The sequence below is a fragment of the Macrobrachium nipponense genome, chromosome 14 (genome assembly GCF_015104395.2).
Source record: "Macrobrachium nipponense isolate FS-2020 chromosome 14, ASM1510439v2, whole genome shotgun sequence".
In the NCBI taxonomy this organism is placed as follows: Eukaryota; Metazoa; Arthropoda; class Malacostraca; order Decapoda; family Palaemonidae; genus Macrobrachium; species Macrobrachium nipponense.
Window position 1 is genome coordinate 26,708,347 of NC_087207.1, and position 20,465 is coordinate 26,728,811.

Here is a 20,465-nt window from a genome sequence, read left to right on the forward strand (position 1 = left end):
AGAACACTATGGTATACCACTGAAAGTGATAAGGATACTAAAGAACTGGTACCAAGGAGTGTGCAGCTGTGTACAGCTGGATGGACAGCAAAGTGAATGGTTCCCAGTTGGAAGTGGGCTAAGACAGGGATGTGTTATGTCACCCACCCCCTTGTTAATGTATATATTGACCATATAATGAGAAGAGTGATGGAGAATGAAAAACAGAGGGGCTAGTATTGGTGGAGAAGTTTTTATGGATTTGGACTTTGCTGATGATGTTGCGTTGGTTGCTGATACGTGGCTGGTGCTGGTAGGTATGGTAATGAGGATGGAGACAGAGACACAGAATTTTGGCTTGAACATCAGCACAAAGAAGAGCGAGATCATGGTTGTGAGTAAGGATGATGATTGGGTGCACATGGAGGTATGACAATCAGAGGACAGGAACTCAAGCAAGTTGAGAAGTTTGTTTACTTGGGAAGTGTGGTAACAGCAGACGGGAGGCAAATTGAAGATATACAAAGAAGAAAACTAGGAGCAGCAAGAGCTTTTGAGGTTCTGAGAAAAAACGTTTGGTCGAGGCATGAAATCAGCTTGAGAACTAAGATGAGAATATTCAATGCAGTAGTACTACCAGTCCTGATGTATGGCTCGTCCACCTGGGCACTGACCAGAACAGAGGAGAAAAGGTTGGATGCTTTTGAGATGAAGCTGCTGAGAAGAATACTTGGCATTAAATGGGATGATTATGTTAGAAATGAAGACATCAGGGTGAGATTGAGGCAAAGGCCAGTCAGTAACCAGGTTTGAAGATGGGGAAGGCGTGAAATGGTTTGGACATGTTGAGAGGATGGAAGAGAATAGAGACCCCAGGAGAGCACTGAGAGCAGTACAAATAGGAAGAAGACCGCTGGGTAGACCAAGAACGAGGTGGATAGACATAATTGTCAGGGATCTTGAGGATGAAATCCAAAACTTAGAGGAAGCGAGGGAAATGGCTCGGGATAGAGACAGATGGAGAGAAACTGTATCAGCCTTATGCCACTGGCCAGTGGCGGGAAGATAAATCTAATCTAAAATTTATTTCTATTCCCCATACTTTTTCTTTTACTGTTTATGATTTTCAATCATCTCCTCTCCATTCCACTCCACCATCATTTAGACATTTCTAAAACCTGCCCCAATTCTGTTGTTAACACCTAGTCACTCTCATACAATACCTCTTAAGAGTTCTTTTCTGTATATTCCTTTTGCTCCTTCCATTACTATGATGAACAATAAATGACTTAGTGCTGATCCCTGATGAACAACTGCAATTGACTTAGCTGTGCTCATGATATCATAGCTCACATCAAAACACTAAACAGATACCACTTTTTTTTATGGTGTAAAGATAAAGTGTAACAGAAACGATTACATACCTACTTTCAGCCCCATCCACATTTGATGCAAACCAAAATGAATACTGTTTAACTAAACAATACAGATTTTGTGTGACTGTGGTTTCCCCTAGTAGCCAAAGAATGCTCAGCAAGAAAAAATGGCTTGAGAATTTTTTTGTTAAAGCATTACGTTGAAAGAACATCTTTGAGCTTTCATTGTAATTGAGATTTTTAAGTAAGATACAGTTTTGAAAATTGTAAGGTCACATTTATATCATGGGACTCGAGTCCCATGTAAATAATGTGTATGACCCATAATATAATAAATGAAAAAATTATAACCCACTTACCAATATAGGGACACTGCTGACATAACAATTGATGGAACACATATGAAGAGGACAGTTAAGTAAAACCAAGTGAAGTCACCATGCATCCAGTGGTTGTATGCAGTCAGAACATCAAATCCCTGCAAAATGCAAATTCTTTTAAATTACTTTTTTTACATACTAACCCACTACATTATGATATCCTAAACTACATTATAGCAACCTCCAGGTACCATCCAGAAATTTGACAAATTTCACATTAATTTCTGTCTTATAGTGTATGTTATTACTGTGCACACCAGAACTTTAACAATAATGGAGCAAAACAGTGAGACCTAGTCTTTGAGTATGGGCACGTTAGTTATAGAAGCACAAAGACAACAACAAATAACCAAAGTATGTAAGCAAGGAGGTACACGTGCATCATAATTTTTTCCACAAAACCAATCACCTGATGGAAATAAATGTCAAATTCATCAAAATCATATTAAAAACAAAACAAAACTGCACATATTTTACATGATTCTAATCTTGGGGTAAGAGTAAACTTTAACCTGATGGATACCCATTAATTCTCAATATCGAAATTAGGTCTAATGTATGATCTAAGTCAGACTAGCCAGGCTTAGGCTAATATATATGTCAAGCCCATGTCTTCTAGGCTTCAATAACCTACACTGACTCAGCCTTTTTGGCCACTAAGGCATTGGCCTTCTTTACCCTGGATTTTCCACACCGTTGCCACTTCTCCCAAAGTAGGAACTTCTGCCCCACCTCTCTCTCTCTCTCTCTCTCTCTCTCTCTCTCTCTCTCTCTCTCTCTCTCTCTCTCTCTCTCTCTCTCTTTCTTGTGTTAAGCCTCTGACCACCATTCTTGATTTGCTTTGGAGTAAATCCTTCTATCTGTTCTTTTGCTTACTTTGGCGGCTTTGGTTGTGTCCGCCGTTGGCCTTTTCATCAAAAAAAGTACCGATTAACATTATAAATGATTTCTTTAGTCTGTGCAGGCGGGGGCAGCGAGAAGTGGTAGATGTTTTGATGGTGGGTCAGTGCACGGAATGACCTTGTCGGGCTGAGTTGGCAACGGAGCACTAACCCAGCACAGAGGTGTTGTCAAATCTCAGGAAAACATTTTTAGTAACATTCATTTTCCCATCAAAAACTTAGTCATTCTTAAACATATGAAGTTTTATTATAAAACAGAGTAATTACCATATATTTAGTTAGTATAAAAAGTATCAGACATTTCTTAATCACTGTCTGGGCATATTTAGAGAATGGTGGCAACTGTGCGGCCAACGCCTTAGCGGCCAAAAAGGCTGAGTTTGACTATAGTTCCCACCACTCAGCAACCACCATATTTAATGCATTTTGCTTATACTTTTTTTTTTTTAAATAGAACAGAATATTTAGGAGAAAGGCCAAGCACTGGAACCTGAGATCATTCAGCGCCGAAAGGAAAATTGGGAGTAAAAGAATACAAAGGTGTAAAAGGACAAAAACCTTGCAGTTCCACTACCTACATGAAACAATTGTTTGAAGAGGGTGGAAAGTAAGATGGAGGAATAGTCTAATGTTTCTGTATAAGAATTTTGTTCGCATTTATGATGTTTAGCCTTATATCTATGTTTTTACATTCATCCCTATGAGACTATTACTAGGTTAACCACAGAGCCCATTTTGCACACAAATTTAGGCTAGGGTAAAACACCAAATGGTCACCTGGCGGCCACCTCTACCGTAGCATGACCACCTTCCAGAAAATTGGAAAATACGGCATTAATTTGTGACTTGGGAGGAAACACTTACTTCTAGAGAAAAGTAGAGGCCTCGAGGTATTGCTCCAACAGACACTGGCTCATGACTAATGTCTACCCTGGCTTACAAGATGTGTTAAAAGTACTTTTTCGGGAAGGTGGTCACGCTACGGTAGAGGCTGGCCATTTGGTATTTTACCCTACAGCCTAGATAGGCCTAGTTACCGACCCTGAAGGGCGCTGCAGTAGCCTTCAGTTTTATCCACATTTTTCCCCATTGACTTTTTGACACCATTCCAGCATAAACCTAATATATTAGCCTAAATACATGTTTTGAGGTAGCTAGATATGCTCTTAAAACAATGAAAATAAAATTGCATACCCAAACAGAGACCAAGTTTCTAAAATTAGGGTAAAAAATCACGGACGATCCACCATCATCACACTGGACGGGTCTAATTCACTCGATATTTAATTGGTGAAACAAGAATACAATTACAACTTTAAGCATACCATTCAAAAGATTGAAGTTTCGTCAACATAATGTGATATATGAAAGCCCCATACTAACTAAAATGACAATTTGTCCAAAATTGCATTTTTCCTAACTATACAAACCTGAGGTCCTTTTACAATAGGAAGGTACTAGCGGCAGCTGGATAGGTCGTAAGCTTTCGAACAAGGGGTTCGGTAGTTAACTGCTTGTCCGACAGGCGCGCGCGCGCGACTGGGAGGTAAACAAATCACTTTTGCTTTTGGCCAAGCAAAAACTGCAGAGTGAGGGGTGGCATGAGGTGGGGCTATGTGTAAAAGGACCTCAGGTTTGTATAGTTAGGAAAAATGATATTGTTATGTTACAATAAAGTTTCATACATACTTACCTGGCAGATATATACATAGCTAAGACTCCGTCGTCCCCGACAGAAATTCAAATTTCGCGCCACTCGCTACAGGTAGGTCAGGTGATCTACCGGCCTGCCCTGGGTGGCAGGACTAGGAACCATCCCCGTTTTCTATCATATTTTCTCTCTTCCACCTGTCTCCTGCGGGGAGGCTGGGTGGGCCTTTAATTGTATATATCTGCCAGGTAAGTATGTATGAAACTTTATTGTAACATAACAATATCATTTCATACAATCAACTTACCTGTCAGATATATACATAGCTGATTGGCACCCTTCGGTGGAGGGTAAGAGACAGCTACTATTATGGAATAGACAGGTAAACAACATATGTTGTAGGTATAAATAAAACCTTGGTTCCTACCTGATAGGTGGTAGACTTGGTGGGTGTTTGCCCAGTAGTCTGCATCACCTCAAGAAACTTTAGCGAGATATGTGATCTATGGCCAAGAGTTCTTGTGGGTCTGCCGATGGGGTCTTACCCACTTACTCAGCAGAGCCTAAAAGGACTTTGTCAATGGGTAGCTGATCCACACTTATATGACAATACCTTATGAAGGAGCACACAACCAATCCCGACCACCTGATCCTAACCATGTGTTAGAACTAAGGATTGTTACGAGTTATCCCCGAACTCGTCACAACAACCGTAACTCAAAAACCACTACGCACACATACATAATTTTTCAAAAAAAAATTATACTCAACTAATTGGATATGACGAGAATTCTCTTATGAACAACATAGACGGCCGCCCGTGCGAGCCTGAATCCTCCATTGTTCGAAGAGATTCTCGACCATATCCAAACAGAAGAACAGTATATACATTTTAAGGATGGTGTCGGCTCCCGTACCCAGAATCGTATCTGCCGATACGATAGGACTAGAGAAAAGCACTTCTCATACGTCACACGCACGTCTTTCAAGTAATGAGATGCAAATACTGAGTTGCATCTCCAATATGTCGTATCTATAATGTTTTAAGCGACATATTCTTATAAAACGAGAGAGACGTCGCAACCGCTCTTACTTCATGAGCTTTTACCCTCAGTAGTTGTAATTGTTCATCAGACAGACCTTATGAGCGTCCGTAATGACGTTTCTTACAAAGAACGCTAGAGCATTTCTTGGACATCAGTCTTGTGGGGTCTTTTACCGCGCACCAAAGACCTTGTCTAGAGCCTCCCAACTGACGCTTCCTCTGAAGATAGAACTTCAGAGCTCTAACAGGGCATAGAGACCTCTCTGCTTCTCCTGCCTAAAGAGAACTAGACCATCCTTGACTTCGAATGACCTAGGCCAGGGATTCGTGGGATTCTCGTTTTTCGCTAAAAACAGGGTCTTAAACGAGCAAATCGCCGAGTCTCCCTTGAATCCTACTTTATCCTGCAGAGCTTGTAACTCACTAATTCTTTTGCCGTCGCTAACGATAAAAGAAATAGGCATTTTCTAGTTATGTCTCTAAATGAAGCCAGATGCGGAGGCTCGAAGTTCTATCCGAAGACAGATATTTGAGGGACTACGTCCAAGTTCCAGTTCGGAGGTACTGGTTCCTTAGACTTTGAAGTCTCAAAAGATCTTATGAGATCGTGGAGATCTTTGTTATTTGCCAGATCTAAACCTCTGTTCCTGAATACAGCCGAGAGCATACTTCTGTATCCCTTTATTGTGGATACGGCTAGATGAGATTTTACTCTCAGGAATAGCAAGAAATCAGCAATTTCCGCTATAGAGGTAGAGGAGGAGGGGACAACTTCTTGGCTCTACACCACCTTCTAAAGACCTCCCCACTTCGACTGGTATACTTTCGTAGTGGAGGTTCTGCGAGCTCTCGCGATCGCGCTTGCCACTTCGCGAGAAAAACCTCTCGCTCTGACAAGTCTTTCGATAGTCGAAAGGCAGTCAGAGCGAGAGCGGGGAGGTTTTGATGGTACCTCTTGAAGTGTGGTTGTTTGAGAAGATCCGTCCTTTCTGGTAGGGATCTTGGAAAGTCTACGATCCACTCTACCACCTCCGTGAACCATTCCTGGGCCGGCCAAAAGGGGGCTATTAAAGTCATCCTCGTCTCTTTTGACGCCACAAACTTTTTCAATACTAACCCCAGGATTTTGAATGGGGGAAAAAGCGTAAACGTCCACTCGAGACCAGTTTAGCAGAAGGCGTCTACCATAATTGCTCTTGGGTCTTCCACGACGCGAGCAAAACACTGGGAGCCTTTTTGAAATGTATGTTGCGAAGAGATCCACATGAGGAGTTCCCCCCACCCCAGAGACCAGAGATCGCGACACACTTCCTCGTGCAGAGTCCATTCTGTATGAAGGACCTGGTTCCTCCTGCTGAGCCTGTCCGCCCTCACATTCCTTACTCCCATGTACGAACCTTGTCAGCAGGGAGATGTTCCTGTGAGACGTCCAAAGTTAATAGGTCCCTCGTGAGTTCGTAAAGGAACGAGGAGTGTGTCCCTCCCTGTTTCCGAATGTAGGCAAGTGCGGTGGTGTTGTCCACGTTCACTTGCACTACCTTGTCTCTCACCCGAGGTTCTAGGCTCTTCAAGGCCAGGTGTACGGCGAAGAGCTCTTTGCAGTTTATGTGCCAGGACACCTGTGCTGGTTCCCAGGTGCCTGACACTTCCTCTGAGCCTAATGTCGCTCCCCAACCCGTCTCCGACGCGTCGGAGAACAACACTAGGTCTGGGTTCGTGTTTCTTAGAGAGATCCCTTTGTTCTCTTCCAGAGGTAGCAACCACCACTGTAGGTGTGCCTTTATCTCCCTGGAATGGGAAAAAACGTCCGACAGCTGTCCGTTTTTCCAGCTCCAAGACTTCTTGAGGAAGAATTGAAGTGGACGGATATGAAGTCTTCCGAGAAGGGAAGAATTGTTCCAGCGAGGAAAGCGTCCCCAGAAGGCTCAACCATCACCCTCGCTGACGTTTGTTGCTTCTCTAAGAAGAGAGAGATTATCCTCAAACCTTTTGCGGTTCTCTCTTGCGAAGGAAAAACTCGAAAACCCCGAGAATCCATCCGAATCCCCAGATAGACTAGGTCTTGTCTGGGGTCAGCTGAGACTTCTCGAGGTTCACCAGCAATCCCAACGCCTTGGTCAAATCGAGAGTTAACTTTAGGTCCTCCAAACACTGTCTCTCCGATCTGGCCCTGATGAGCCAGTCGTCTAGGTACATAGAGACATTACACTCCTTTGAATGGCAAAGAAATCTCGCCACATTCCTCATCAGGCTTGTGAAGACCTGAGGAGCTGTGGACAGGCCGAAACACAAGCTCTGAACTGAAAGATCCTTCCCCCCGTCATGAAACGGAGGTACTTCTTCGATGAAGGGTGGATCGGGACGTGAAAGTAGGCGTCCTGGAGATCTAGAGACACCATCCAATCTCCTTGTCGTAATGACGCTAGGACCTGAAGCAGAAGTCTCCATGGAGAAACTTCTCCTTCTGAACAAATTTGTTCAGAGAGCTGACGTCTAGTACTGGGTCTCCAGCCTCCCGAGGCTTTCGCCACTAGAAAAAGGCGATTGTAAAAACCCCGGGGAGTTTTGATCCAGTACTAGTTCTATTGCACTCCTTGTCCCCACCCACATTTGTTCCACCATCGATCGAAGAGTATCCCTCAGCACAGGGTCCTTGTACTTGGCTGATAGTTCCCTTGGTATTGACGTTAGGGGCGGAGTATTCAGGAAAGGGATACGATATCCCTTCCTTATGATATTTAGTGAAGACGCGTCTGCGTCTATCAGTGTCCAGGCCTCCACGAATCCCAGGAGCCTGGCACCTACTGGTGTTTGGAGGAGAAATGTTTCATTTTCCCTTTTTAAAGGGACGAAAGGCGGACCTACCTCTCTTCTCTGGAGCCTTCCTTCTTGCGGGAGGTCTGGAGATCGGACCACCTCGAAAGGGCTGCATAGAAGTGCTAGGTTCTTTCTTGGCAGAAACTAAAGCAGGTTTCTTCTTCCTAGCTGACTGCGTCAGAAGATCCTGCGTCGGCCTTCTCAGTTAAAGAGTGAGCCACGTCCTTCACTAACTGAGAAGGGAACAAATAGTCAGATAGAGGTGCATACAGTAGAGCTGCCCTCTGTGCATGCGAGACTGCCTTTGTTAAGAAGGCGCCATACACCGTCCTTTTCCTTCAAAAGGACCTGCTCCAAATAATGAAGCGACTTCAAAAGATCCATCCTGTACCGCTTTGTCGATGCAAGACAAAATGCATAACAGGGCTTCAGGTTCGATTCCTGTGAATCGTGAGCTTTCTTGGACATCACCCCAAGGGACCAATCTAAGAAGTTGAAGACTTCCAATACATGGAAAAGTCCCTTGAGGAGATGATCCAGGTTCTGAAATACTCCATGTAATCCGAGCAGAATTAAGACTAGGACGCCTTGAAGCTGGTCAACTAACGTCGAAAAGTCTGCCTCTGTTGTAGAAGGGAGAGCGATACCCATATCCTCCCCCTCTTGTACCATATGCCCTCTTTTCCCCAGCGAACCTTGCTGAGGCAGCAAAATACTGTCCTGACTAAGTCTTTCTTCGACTTCATCCAGGAGTCTAAAGGCGTTTAAAGCCCGCTTCATCGAGAGATGGTGGCTTCATTCTTCAGAAAAGAACGAAGGATTCCTTCGCCTTCCGCACTCGAAAAGAGCGAGCGCGGAGAAGGAGGAGCAGCCGGAGTCAACTCGTCTCCGTATTCCTCCAGAAGCAGGGTAGTCAACACTTTATAGTTAGACAAGCCCTCTCTTCCATGATCGTCATCATCCGAGTTTTCTTCCAACTCGTGATAATTCTGATTTTCCGTTCTCCTTTCAGAGCTTTCTTCCTCTGGAGGAGACAAACTCCTGATGGAGAGGGCTAAGGGAATGAAAGTCTTTCCTTTTCCCCGTTCTGATCGACTTTTGGAAGGCGTCCACAACCTGCGGCTTCTCGTTTGCTTTAGAAGACGTCTTGTATGACTTTCCCGCGCTCTCCGAGCGTCATGTATGACGTCCTCTTGTTGACGTCCTTGATGACGCTTCGCGTCGGAAGACGCTTCGCTCTCTAAGGGCTTCCTACTCGGCGTCACAATCTTGGACGGAGCGTCACGTCTAAGATCCGCTTGAAAAGACGCTTCACTTCTGAAAGACGTCTTCGTTTCTCTTGTATTACAACACTCTCGTCAGCCCCCGTTCTTCGAGCAGGTGCGAGAGGACGAGACTTCTTAATTGGAAGCGTCACGTCCTTCGACGGGCGCTAAAACTCCCACAAGAGATGACAGTTGTTCTGAACCGCCATAATTATCTTTCTTGACGCTTCTCCCACGTCTAGTGCATGACGCCTCTCGTCATCACTCGGGAAGAAGCATGATGGGTACTTCCTCATAAGCGTCAGGTGACGCTGACGCCACCTTCGCCTTCTTAATAGCAGACGGGGCGTCATCACCGAGAAGCGCTCTGGGCTCGAATCAATGTCTTGCTTCATATGACGCTTCAGCGGTCTCGATAAGTTCGACTCCTTCCACCCTCGTTTAGGTGGGGAGGGGAGAGGGAGAGGACGAGAAACACTCGCGCAGGACCGCTTTTTCTATAGCGCCCTTGAGCTGGCTTGCCATGAAGCAGAGCTAGCTGAAGGGACGTCTGACCGTTGGGATTCCCCACGACCTCCTTAAGGCTTTCGACTTTCCTTCTCCTCCTGGGCATGGGAGCTTGGAAGAGGTCTAGGCCTGGGAGCGCCGCAGGGACGATCAAACGCCCCCTCCACAACACTGATAGGACTCACTTCACTAAAATGTTCACTATCACTAGCCTTACCTTTCGAGTCGGCCATCTTGGACTTCATGTCTCTGATAGTCGCTTTCAGATTGGCGATTTCCGATGCCGAATCCGAAAAGACACTCTGAGAATGAGATCTATAGGGAGAATCTACAGTAGTAGGGTTAGAATTATCAGTGAAAGGCTCAATAGGCCTTGAACTCACACCTTTCAGTCGTCTAACTCTATCCCTCTCTAACTTCTTCAAATAAGAAGTCAAAGTCTTCCACTCTTCTGCATTCAAACCCTCGCATTCCTTACAAGTGTTAATAGCAGAACACTGAACCCCCCTACATTTACGGCATACAGTGTGAGGATCAACCGAAGCTTTCGGTATCCTCACCCTGCAGCCTACATTCACACACATTCTCACACTCACATTAGAATCAGACATACTGAGAAAAATCCAAAAGAGTTATTCCAAAAACAGTCCACAGTAGCGAATGCCAAAACACGATCCAAATACGTCACCAAAAAAGCCGAAAAAAAACGTTTGATCAAATGTTGAAAAAAAGGAATCTAAGTCAGGAGGTAATAACAAACAATGTTGATACCACCGGCGACAGAGAAAATATGATAGAAAATCCGGGGATGGTTCCTAGTCCTGCCACCCAGGGCAGGCGGTAGATCACCTGACCTACCTGTAGCGAGTGGCGCGAAATTTGAATTTCTGTCGGGGACGACGGAGTCTTAGCTATGTATATATCTGACAGGTAAGTTGATTGTATGAAAATGCATAACAGGGAGGCTTTCAGGTTCGATTCCCTGTGAATCGTGAGCTTTCTTGGACATCACCCCAAGGGAACCAATCTAAGAAGTTGAAAGACTTCCAATACATGGAAAGTCCCTTGAGGAGATGATCCAGTTCTGAAATACTCCATGTAATCCGAGCAGAATTAAGACTAGGACGCCTTGAAGCGTCAACTAACGTCGAAAAGTCTGCCTCTGTTGTAGAAGGGAGAGCGATACCCATATCCTCCCCCGTCTTGTACCATATGCCTCTTTTCCCAGCTAACCTTGCTGGAGGCATGCAAAATACTGTCCTGACTAAGTCTTTCTTCGACTTCATCCAGGAGTCTAAGGCGTTTAAAGCCCGCTTCATCGAGATGGTGGGCTTCATCTTCAGAAAAGACGAAGGCTTCTTCGCCTTCGCACTCGAAAAGAGCGAGCGCGGAGAAGGAGGAGCAGCCGGAGTCAACTCGTCTCCGTATTCCTCCAGAAGCAGGGTATAGTCAACACTTTATAGTTAGACAAGCCCTCTCTTCCAATGATCGTCATCATCCGAGTTTTCTTCCAACTCGTGATAATTCTGATTTTCCGTTCTCCTTTCAGAGCTTTCTTCCTCTGGAGGAGACAAACTCCTGATAGGTGGAGAGGGGCTAAGGGAATGAAAGTCTTTCCTTTTCCCCGTTCTGATCGACTGGGAAAGCGTCACAAAACCTGCGGCTTCTCTTTGTGCTTTAGAAGACGTCTTGTATTACGCTTCCCGCTCTCCGAGCGTCATGTATGACGTCTCTTGTTGACGTCTTGATGACGCTTCGCGTCTGGAAGACGCTTCGCTCTCTAAGGGCTTCCTACTCGGCGTCACAATCTTGGACGGAGCGTCACGTCTAAGATCCGCTTGAAAAGACGCTTCACTTCTGAAAGACGTCTTTCGTTTCTCTTGTATTACAACACTCTCGTCAGCCCCCGTTCTTCGAGCAGGTGCGAGAGGACGAGACTTCTTAATTGGAAGCGTCACGTCCTTCCGACGGGGCGCTAAAACTCCCACAAGAGATGACAGTTTGTTCCTGAACCGCAATAATTATCTTTCTTGACGCTTCTCCCACGTCTAGTGCATGACGCCTCTCGTCATCACTCGGGAAGAAGCATGATGGGGTACTTCCTCATAAGCGTCAGTGACCTGACGCCACCTTCGCCTTCTTAATAGCAGACGGGGCGTCATCCAGAGCGCTCTGGGCTCGAATCAATGTCTTGCTTCATATGACGCTTCAGCGGTCTCGATAAGTTCGACTCCTTCCACCCTCGTTTAGGTGAGGGAGAGGGAGAGGACGAGAAACACCTCGCGAAGGACGCTTTTTTTTTCTATAGCGCCCTTGAGCTGGCTGCCATGAAGCAGAGCTAGCTGAAGGGACGTCTGACCGTTGGGGATTCCCCACGACCTCCTTAAGGCTTTCGCTTTCCTTCTCCTCTGGGCATGGGAGCTTGGAAGAGGTCTAGGCCTGGGAGCGCCGCAGGGACGATCAAACGCCCCCTCCACAACACTGATAGGACTCACTTCACTAAAATGTTCACTATCCACTAGCCTTACCTTTCGAGTCGGCCATCTTGGACTTCATGTCTCTGATAGTCGCTTTCAGATTGGCGATTTCCGATGCCGAATCCGAAAAGGACACTCTGAGATGAGGATCTATAGGAGAATCTACAGTAGTAGGGTTTAGAATTATCAGTGAAAGGCTCAATAGGCCTTGAACTCACACCTTTCAGTCGTCTAACTCTATCCCTCTCTAACTTCTTCAAATAAGAAGTCAAAGTCTTCCACTCTTCTGCATTCAAACCCTCGCATTCCTTACAAGTGTTAATAGCAGAACACTGAACCCCCCTACATTTACGGCATACAGTGTGAGGATCAACCGAAGCTTTCGGTATCCTCACCCTGCAGCCTACATTCACACACATTCTCACACTCACATTAGAATCAGACATACTGAGAAAAATCCAAAAGAGTTATTCCAAAAACAGTCCACAGTAGCGAATGCCAAAACACGATCCAAATACGTCACCAAAAAGCCGAAAAACGTTGATCAAATGTTGAAAAAAAGAATCTAAGTCAGGAGGTAATAACAACAATGTTGATACCACCGGCGACAGAGAAAATATGATAGAAAACGGGGATGGTTCCTAGTCCTGCCACCCAGGGCAGGCCGGTAGATCACCTGACCTACCTGTAGCGAGTGGCGCGAAATTTGAATTTCTGTCGGGGACGACGGAGTCTTAGCTATGTATATATCTGACAGGTAAGTTGATTGTATGAAAATGATATTGTTAAGATACAATAAAGTTTTGTACATACTTACCTGGCAGATATATACTTAGCTATAGACTCGGTCGTCCCGACAGAATTTCAAAACTCGCGGCACACGCGACAGGTAGGTCAGGTGATCCACCATTCCCGCCGCTGGGTGGCGGGGTCTGGAACTATTCCCGTTTTCTAAGCCATAATTTCTCTTACACCTGTCTCCTGAGGGGGAGGCTGGTGGGCCATTTAATCGTATATATCTGCCAGGTAAGTATGTACAAAACTTTATTGTATCTTAACAATATCATTTTTGTACAAAGTAACTTACCCAGCAGATATATACTTAGCTGATTGGGCACCCTTGGTGGCGGGCAAGAGACAGCTAAAAACAACATAATACTTAACTAAATACATTAAAAAACAGGGAAAAACAACCTATGTTCTGGATAACATAATCCATAGTTCCTACCTTATTGGGCTGAAGACTTCATGACTACTGTCGATGAGTCTGCTTGCCTCAAGAGTTTCAACGAGGAATGAACCTATGGTTGAATAACTCTTTGGATCGTGTCAATGGGGGCTAGCCGCTTACGCGACAGAGCCTATACTGGAATCGTACAATGGGGGCTGACCCACTTACATGGTAGTAGCCTTGACCTTTTGTCATATCAATGGAGACTCGCCCTCTTACATGACAGAGTTAAGGTTATTAAACAAATCACAAAGAGCACTGAAGCCAATCCCGATCACCTGACCCTGTTAGTCTTATTACAATCTATGAATTGTAAGAGGGTCCCTATTCCCTCTGACAATTAACCAATAAAAACAACCACCAATAAACAGTAATTTTAAGCCTTAAACTAAATAGGAAGGATTAGCCTCAGCCCCTTCTCCCAGCACTGAATTCGCCGAAACATACGCTCCCAGAGCAAAGCACTTTTCGTACGAAATTTTAACATCTCTTAGGTAATTCGAGGCGAACACCGAATTACATCTCCAAAATGTCGAATCTATAAGAGCCTGAAGCGACCATGTTTTGTGAAATGCCATCGACGTAGCTATGGCTCTCACTTCATGAGCTCTCACTCTGAGAACCTTGAAATGCTCTTCTTCGCATTTAAGGTGAGCTTCCCTTATTACATCTTTTATGAAGAATGTAAGGGCGTTCTTAGAAATCGCTCTTTTCGGATCTATTACAGAGCACCAAAGACTTTCTTCTTTGTACCTTTCAGCCACTTTTCTTCTTCTCCAGTAGAACTTGAGTGCCCTGACTGGACACAATCCTTTCTAGTTCTCTCCTGTTAATGAAGATATTCCTTTTATCTAAAGCTTCTTGGCAAGGCTTTGAGGGATTTTTCATTTTTCGCTAGAAAAAATGGTTGAAAGGAGCAAATCGCTGAATCTTTCTTAAACCCCACTTTACCTTCCAAAGCTTGCAACTCGCTCACTCTCTTGGCTGTTGCTAACGCAAAAAGGAATAAAGACTTTCTTGTTAAGTCCCTAAACGAAGCTGCGTGAGACGGTACAAATTTTTCCGACATTAGGAACTTGAGGACCACATCCAAGTTCCAGCTAGGCTTCTTAATTACATGTTCTTTCGGTCTCAAAAGACTTTATAAGGTCATGAAGATCTTTATTGTTTGTCAGATCTATTCCTCTAGTCGAAAAACTGAGGCCAGCATACTTCTGTAACCCTTCACTGTTGAAACTGCAAGGTTACAGTCTTTTCTCAAATATGGAGAGAAAATCTGCGATTTCAGTTACAGAGGTACTGGAGGAGGATATTTTCTTTTCCCTACACCATCTTCTAAACAACTCCCACTTCGACTGATATACTTTAGAAGTGGAGACTCTTCTGGCTCTTGCAATAGCCTTCGCCACTTCTCGTGAAAAGCCCCTTGCTCTGACAAGTCCTTCGACAGTCTGAAGGCGTCAAACTTAGAGCGGGGAGGTTTTTGTGAAACCTGTCGAAGTGGGGTTGTTTGAGAAGATCGTTCCTTAGTGGAAGCGATCTTGGAAAATCCACTAACCACTCCAGCACCTCTGTGAACCAATCGAGAGCCGGCCACCGGGAGCGATGAGGGTCATTCTTGTCCTTCCGAGCAAGCGAACTTCCTCAACACTTCTCCTACTATCTTGAAAGGAGGGAAGGCGTACGCGTCCAAGCCCGTCCAATCTAGCAGAAAGCTGTCTACTGCTACTGCTTGAGGATCCGAGATCGGGGAGCAATAGGTTTCTAATCTGTGGTTCTTGTTGGTCGCGAACAGGTCTATATTGGGCCTTCCCCACAGATGCCACAGTTGTTGGCAAATCTGAGGATTGAGAGTCCATTCCGTGGGTAGGACTTGATCTTTCTGCTTAACAGATCTGCCGGACATCTCTCCCTGTACAAACCTTGTGAGGAGAGAGATCTTCTTTCCTGTGCCCAAATCAGCAGATCCTTTGCTGATTCGTACAGGAAAAGGAATGCGTCCCCCTTGCTTCTTTATATAAGCGAGGGCTGTTGTTGTTGTCCGAGTGAATCTGAATCCCAGACCTGAGACCTGTTCCTCGAAAATGACCAAAGCTAGATGAATGGCTGTTAGCTCTTTCTTGTTGATGTGCCAGGACACTTGTTCTCCTTCCCAAATGCTGACACTTCTTGCGAACCTAGGGTCGCTCCCCACCCTGAATCTGAGGCGTCTGCAAACAACGCTAGGCGCGGGTTCTGTAAGCGAAGGGAGATTCCTTGGCTTAGTTTCTGTGGATCTAACCACCAACGGATATTCTCCTTGATCCGTTTCGAGATTGGAAAAGTCTCTCCCAGGATTGTTGGACTTTTGCCAATCCCAACTTCTCCTTCAGATAAAATTGAAGGGGTCGTAGGTGAAGTCTTCCTAAGGAAACGAACTGTTCCATCGAGGAGAGGGTCCCCAGCAAGCTCATCCATTCCCTCGCGGAACAATGTTCTTTCCTTAAGAAGACTGACACCTTTTCTAGGCAGCGTTCTTCTCCTTTCCTGCGAAGGATACGCTAGAAAATCCCGAGAATCCCCACCATCTGAATCCCCAGATAGACAATACTTTGCTGGGGAGTCAGCATGGATTTCTCGTGATTTACTAAAAGTCCTAAGGACTTTGTCAACTTTAGAGTCACTAAAAGGTCCTCCAGACATTTTTTCTCCGATTGGGCTCTTATTAGCCAATCGTCCAGATATAACGAGATCCTGATCCCTTCCAGATGTAGCCAATAAAGCTACATTCTTCATGATGTCCGTAAAGACTTGAGGGGCAGTCGAAAGTCCGAAGCACATCGCTCGGAACTGGAACACTTTCCCTTGGAACATGAACCTCAGATATTTCCTTGCTGCCGGATGAATTGGCACATGGAAATACGCATCCTGAAGGTCCAGGGACACCATCCAGTCCCCTGGACGAAGAGCAGATAGAACAGAGGAAGACGTCTCCATTGAAAATTTCTTCTTCAAGACAAAGAAATTCAGGGCACTGACGTCTAGAAACTGGTCTCCATCCCCCCGATGCTTTCGGTACCAGGAATAGCCGATTGTAGAATCCTGGGGACTGGAGATCTTGAACCAGTTCTACCGCTTCCTTGGAAATCATCTGTTCCACTGCTTGCAACATAGCAAGCTTTCGTACCGGATCCGAGTATCTGGCGGTTAACTCCCTTGGAGTTGTCGTCAAGGGAGGATTTTCCCTGAAGGGGATCAAGTATCCTTTTTTCAGGATAGAGAGGGACCAGGAGTCCGCTCCCTTCTGCGCCCAGACTTTGGCAAAGTGGAGTAGCCTGGAGCCTACCTTCGTCTGGAGGACTTGCTGTTCATCTAGACTTCCGAAGGACCTTCTAGATGGTCTACTCTTTCTCTCTGGTCTTCGACCTCTAAGAGGGGCTCTAGAAGAGGAGGCCCTCGAAAGGGCTGAACAAAAGAGGGTCTCTCTTTCTTCTCTATCGGCACTGCCGGCCTAAACTTCTTGGCTGAGTGCGTGAGGAGATCTTGAGTTGCCTTCTCCGTAAGAGATTTCGAAACTTCTCTAACCGTCTCTTGTGGAAAAAGGTGCGGGGATAAAGGAGCAAAAAGAAGAGATGTCCTTTGCAAGGGTGATACTGCTCTTGCTAAGAAAGAGCTAAAGACAGATCTCTTCTTCAAAACTCCCGTTCCAAAAAGAGAGGCAACTTCTACAGAACCGTCCATGACCGCTCTGTCCAGACAAGCCAGGACGCTCGAAAGTTCCTCCATAGAAACAAAGTCCGTGTCCTGAGCTCTCTTCGCTAAAGCTCCTAACGCCCAGTCCATAAAGTGAAGACTTCTAGGTTTTAAAGAGGCCCTTTAGAAGGTGTCCAGCTCACACATGCCCCAAGTCGCCTTAGCAGACAGCAACGACTTCCTCCTAGCAGAGTCCACTAAGGAAGCAAAATCCGCATCCGCGGAAGAAGGGCAGGCCTAACCCCATCGGCTCTTTGGTCTCGTACCACCTTCCTGGTTTGCCTGTTAACTTGGAAGGAGGGCAGGAAAAAACTGTCTTGCCCGCTTCCCTTCTGGAAGTCAACCACTCTGAAAAAGTTTTCAATGCCTTTTTCATACAAAGAGCGGGGCGCATCTTAACGAAGGAAGACGATTTGAGAGCTTTAGTGCTGGACATCAACGATCCTGGTGAAGGAGGGTCCGCAGGATGAAGGGAGTCTCCGAACTCCTTTAGCAGCAAAAGAGAAAGTCTCTTGTAGTCCGAAACTGCTACATCTACAGGCTCTTCGTCTTCCGATACCTGGTCCAACTGATCTACAGAAGGAGATCGTTTTGGAGTGATCTGGCTCTTCCCGGGAGAAGAACTCCTTTCCCGAGAAGGGGAGCGCGGAACATTAGCACTCCTATACGAAGAGTGAGGCTCCTGTCTGTCGGCAACACTCTTGTGCTACTAGACTCTTGTTGTCTAGGTTCGTCGGGTTCGTGGCGCTTGCTAGGCTCCTGGCGTCCTGATTCAGGGCGCTTGAAAAGATCCCCGCGTCCTGATTCCTGACGCTTAACAGGCTCTTGGCGCCCTAACACTTGACGCCTAACGTACTCCTGGCGTCCTGTTTCTGGCGTCCTAACTCCTGGCGCCCTGACTCCTGACGCCCTGACTCCTGGCGCCCTGACTCCTGGCGCCCTGACTCCTGGCGCCCTGACTCCTGGCGCCCTGACTCATGGCGTCCTGGCTCAAAGCGTCCTGATTCCTGCCTTCTAGCAGAATCCTGACGTCCTGAATCCAGCGTTCTAAGAGGCTCTTGACGTCCTTTCTTGCGTCTTGCTGCTCTTTGCGTCTGTCTGGCTCCTGGTCCTGAAGACCCAAGGGATCCTGATACCTAAATCGGTTTCCGGTTCCTTGTATCTAAACCGATCGAGACTTCTGCTCGATGCGCTGGTGTCTAAGAGGGCGCTTCGGGGAAGCCAGCCTATAGGGCGAAAGGGCTCTTTCTCTCAGGAGAACAACTCCTATCCGACGACAGTCCCTTGACGAAGGCGATAAACGCCCTGGAGAACGTGAGAGTTCTCTCCTGTACGAAGAAGGACGCTTAGCGGAACTCTTAACAGGGAGCGAGACATCCTTCCTCCTTGTAGAGTCCTTAGCAAAAGAGCCTACGAGCGACGCTAACTGCTCTTGCAGATTAACCAAAAACTTCTTGGTCGGATCCTGAAGAGCAGGCTCCTCTTGTCTAGTCCTCTTAGGTCCCGAAGGCCAATCCTCGGGAAAACGCTGCTGGGCTGGAGTCAGCAGCGTCTCCTTTAGGCGCCTTCCAGGCTCTCTTCAAAGGGCGCGAACGGGAGGCCGAACTCCATCCTCGTTTAGGAGAGGAAGAGTCTGAGGCCGAAAAACACTCCTTTAGGACGCCTTTTCTGCGGCAATCCGAGGCAGCCTGGGACTTAACAACAGGATCTGCCGAAGGGACGCCTGACGTTGGGGATGTTCTGCATCCTCCCTGCGGCTTTCGACATTCCTCCTCCCTGGTCCTGGAGTTTGGAAGAGGTCTAGGCCTAGGAGCAATGAGGAACCGGTCAGACGCCCCCTCCACTGCACTGGGGACACTGCACAAGTCACTATCAACCACTCTTACCTTGGTTTAGAGCTCGTAGCTGAGCTTGAAGTTTCTTAATTGAAGCTTTTACATTTTCCCTCTCTGATGAAGAATCTTTGGATTCAGAACAGGGAGAAGCAGCTGAGGCTAAGGGAAAATTGTTAGATGGAGAGTTAATTTCTTGTTCTAAGGAGCAAGATCTACTAGATGACCTAGCTGAAGCCTTCCTCACTCTATCTCTCTCAAGCTTCCTAACATATGATGATAATTCCTTCCATTCAAGCTCCGTAAGGTTCTCGCATTCCACACAGGTGTTAATAAAAGAACATTCATTCTCCCTGCATTTAGCGCAAATACTATGCGGATCTAATGCCGATTTAGGCAGCCTAACCTTACAGTCTTCCCTACTGCAAACTCTAAACATAGGTGAAGCCTTAGCGTCAGACATCGTGAAAGAGTAGTCAAAACCAAAGTCGAAAAACAGTCCACAATAAGCGTATGCCAAGCCAGAGAAAAAAACAGAATACGTCACCAAAAAACCAATCCAAATTCTCGGCAAACGAGTTGAAATCCAAGATGGAGGAACGAACAATAGGTGTTGTCCGTTCAAACCGACAGAGAAATTATGGCTTAGAAAACGGGAATGTTCCAGACCCCGCCACCAGCGGCGGGAATGGTGGATCACCTGACCTACCTGTCGCGTGTGCCGCGAGTTTTGAAATTCTGTCGGGACGACCGAGTCTATAGCTAAGTATATATCTGCTGGGTAAGTTACTTGTACAAAAATGCAATTTTGGACAAATTGTCATTTGTTCCGACACGGCATACAAACCTTCGGTCCTTTTACAATAGGAAGACTCACTTCTTGGTGGGAGGAATCTGAGTCTTTTGTGAACAGACTGGTGTTCGCCCAACCTTGGAAGCCTCCCTGGTCGTAAGAGCGAGGGAGGGATCCAAGCCTCTGTCCGATGATCGGGGTGTGCACCGCAGGATCAATGGTCAGACCTCTGGACCGAGTACTAAGAGAGAGGCATGCGTATCTCTTCGTACCAGCAATGTAAGAACTTGTTCCTGTACAGGAGCAAATATAAAGTCATGGGTTTGACTCTTGTAGGCATCCACTTCCCCCCTTGTAGAAGGAAGTGTATATTTCTGCTCCTATCCCTAGTGAAAGGGATAGGATGGGGCTCTGTCATATAGCTCACCTGCATCTCGTCCTCATCCAGCGTAGTGACGACCATGGCCCTCTGCCCACA

At 46.1% G+C, this 20,465-nt stretch overlaps 1 protein-coding gene and 1 long non-coding RNA gene across 2 annotated transcripts in view; one reads left to right on the forward strand and one right to left on the reverse strand.

Moving 5' to 3' along the window:
* LOC135226428 (uncharacterized) overlaps window positions 1-20,465 on the forward strand; it is a 136,162-nt gene that overhangs the window by 91,649 nt on the left and 24,048 nt on the right. The gene's annotated exons all lie outside the window — the stretch shown is intronic.
* The window catches only part of LOC135226427 (XK-related protein 4-like), a 68,448-nt gene that overhangs the window by 30,998 nt on the left and 16,985 nt on the right, over window positions 1-20,465 (reverse strand). Inside the window, exon 2 of the mRNA XM_064265979.1 lies at window positions 1,715-1,833. Coding sequence (XP_064122049.1) covers window positions 1,715-1,833 — 119 coding nt within the window. The remainder of the gene's footprint in view (window positions 1-1,714; window positions 1,834-20,465) is intronic.